This window comes from Sphaeroforma arctica (assembly GCF_001186125.1).
Source record: "Sphaeroforma arctica JP610 unplaced genomic scaffold supercont1.1554, whole genome shotgun sequence".
NCBI lineage: Eukaryota > Ichthyosporea > Ichthyophonida > Sphaeroforma > Sphaeroforma arctica.
This window is the reverse complement of record NW_014039004.1, coordinates 1-2385: the sequence shown is the minus strand read 5'-3', so window position 1 is coordinate 2385 and position 2385 is coordinate 1. Positions and strand designations below refer to the sequence as shown.

General features: G+C 42.7%; 1 protein-coding gene across 1 annotated transcript; it reads right to left on the bottom strand.

The window, feature by feature from the left end:
- Window positions 1-100: 100 nt before the first annotated feature.
- On the bottom strand, window positions 101-323 carry SARC_11166 (hypothetical protein; the record flags this gene model as incomplete). The annotated part of the gene is made up of 1 exon (XM_014294752.1): window positions 101-323. A coding segment is annotated over one exon (223 nt), but the record flags the coding sequence as incomplete, so codon positions are not given.
- Between the last annotated feature and the right edge of the window lie 2062 nt (window positions 324-2385).

Below are 2385 nucleotides of genomic sequence, written 5' to 3'. Positions count from 1 at the left end.
GTGTGTGTGTGTGTGTGTGTGTGTGTGTGTGTGTGTGTGGGTATGTATGTATGTATGTATGTATGTGTATAAAAGCGCATAAACCCATAAGGATGACAGGCTACAACTCAGGCTGGCACATACCCAGACCCTCATGTGAGATTTCGCGGCCGTAGACTCGCTTCAGATTGTGGACCATCTGGGTGATGCGTGCAATGTTGTTGTTTGACGAGCAGATGAATGAGAACACATTCTCCACCGGATCTTGCCGCATGGTCCTCAAGCCGGGCATGACGTTGGCGAACTTCCGTATATTACTGTTACGGATGGATGCGTATTGTATGCTGTTAGAAGCGACATGCTACATCAATAATTACATTCATATATACATAGGTTAGAAGCGCAGTGATACATGCGTAATAGCGCATTAATACATGGATATTAATATTCATAATGTACTAAGACTCTACCCACGCAGTGATACATGGTTATATACATACGCACAAATGAAATGGTGTTGACTTATAATATTCAAGCCGACAGATACTCACACTCTATATCTGTCTGTAGAAGTAGACCAAAGTAACAGCGATATCCACCGCAACATGCTTCACAATGCACTAATTCGAGTTTGCCTGACGGGGAGGATTGTAAGAACAAACCCTCCTACATCTGTCATACGTTATAACCACTCTGGTTTATTGGACAACGAACAGGTACATCACAAACAAGCACTACATACGCATCAGCAGCCATCCACTGTTTGTAGAGGTCATTCAAGCACACATCCAGTTGAAAGTATCTGCGTAGAGTCCCCCGAGCGAAAGACTCTGACAATTCTGGTGTCCGGTGATTTATGGTGTTGTGCACACGGAATAGAACGTCTGTGTCTGTTGCGTAGTTGTGAGAAGTATAATAAGACGGATGTAACATCAAACATTGTGTACGTCCAAATCAGTTCATATAAGGTGGTCATAATTAAGCATGTACGGCAGGTGTCTGCATATATGTTGGATCGTGCAACCGAAGTGAGACTTCCTGATTTGTAAAGCGAATGAGCTGAGTGTGTATTTGGTACGTGATCGGATCTATCGTTTCTCTCCCACTAAGGTCGCGTCAATTGTACACTCATGTCACGAAACGGGTGTCTGAATTCAAGAACTGATTTTGAGCATTAAATAAGCATTAACTCTTTAAAGTATTTCCAAACAATGCCCATACTCTCTGAATATCAAACCCACGCACACAAATGCAAGGACAGGCCTACCTGTCTGAGTCAGCGATATGACCTGATCATCGATGACGTTTGCCCTGAATACATTTGCAAAACAATAGCAAAGAAGGTGCGGCAAGTGATTGGTATGTCATGCAGACCACAATGCTCCGTTCCAGGGCAAAACGGCCAGGTGCAACATGCATGTGCATAGCAACGTTCAGCTACCATTGATACAGACACTACACACTCGGTGAGACATGCATGTGCATAGCAGTGTTCAAGTATTATTAATACAAACACTACACATTCGGTGCAACATGCATGTGCATAGCAGCGTTCAACTATCATTAATACAAACACTACACATTCGATGCAACATACATGTGCATAGCAGCGTTCAACTATCATTAATGCAGAAACTACACACTCGATGCAACATGCATGTGCATAGCAGTGTTCAACTATCATTAATACAAACACTACACACTCGCTAAAGACACGCCAGAGTACAACTGCAGGATATCACATTTGATTCGCCAGCAATTCCGACCGCAAGTGTGAGACAAGATATACCAATTACTGGACGCTCATGCCATGCTACTGAGAAAAGCAAAGTGTGTATGGACACACGCGGCACACACCACACATCTATTCGTAGGCGCATCGAAAACTCGACACAGATACACCTCACATTCGAGATGTTCGAATTTGACACACACAACACACGTGAAAATAATCTCAGCGAAAATGTTAGCCCGCCCTCTAGGACAGACAATAACAAACGTAGTTAGTACACGCAGGCATTAATCTGAACATGAAATTCAAACACACAAACCACGTTTTAGTAAGTGGCTTTCAATAATGCCGACAATCAACGTACACGTTCAAAATGCCACGACAGGAGGAGCTGTCAACTGTCTTGCAATAACAACTATAGACCTCAGAGAGCACAAAAAGTATGATACATATTTACAGAATACATACCATATATTCGCCTCCACAGCCATCCACGTGAAGGACTGGCCACAATTCAGGGTGACTGCCCTCCGGTAAAGAAAGGCAGACGATTGAGCAAAAAAACCGAATGTTATCCATCCGTCAACACAAATTCGAAACACGGTCTCGATTGCACATACCAAATATATAATTCAAAATATGAAAGTACGGATATACCTATAAATCTATATCTA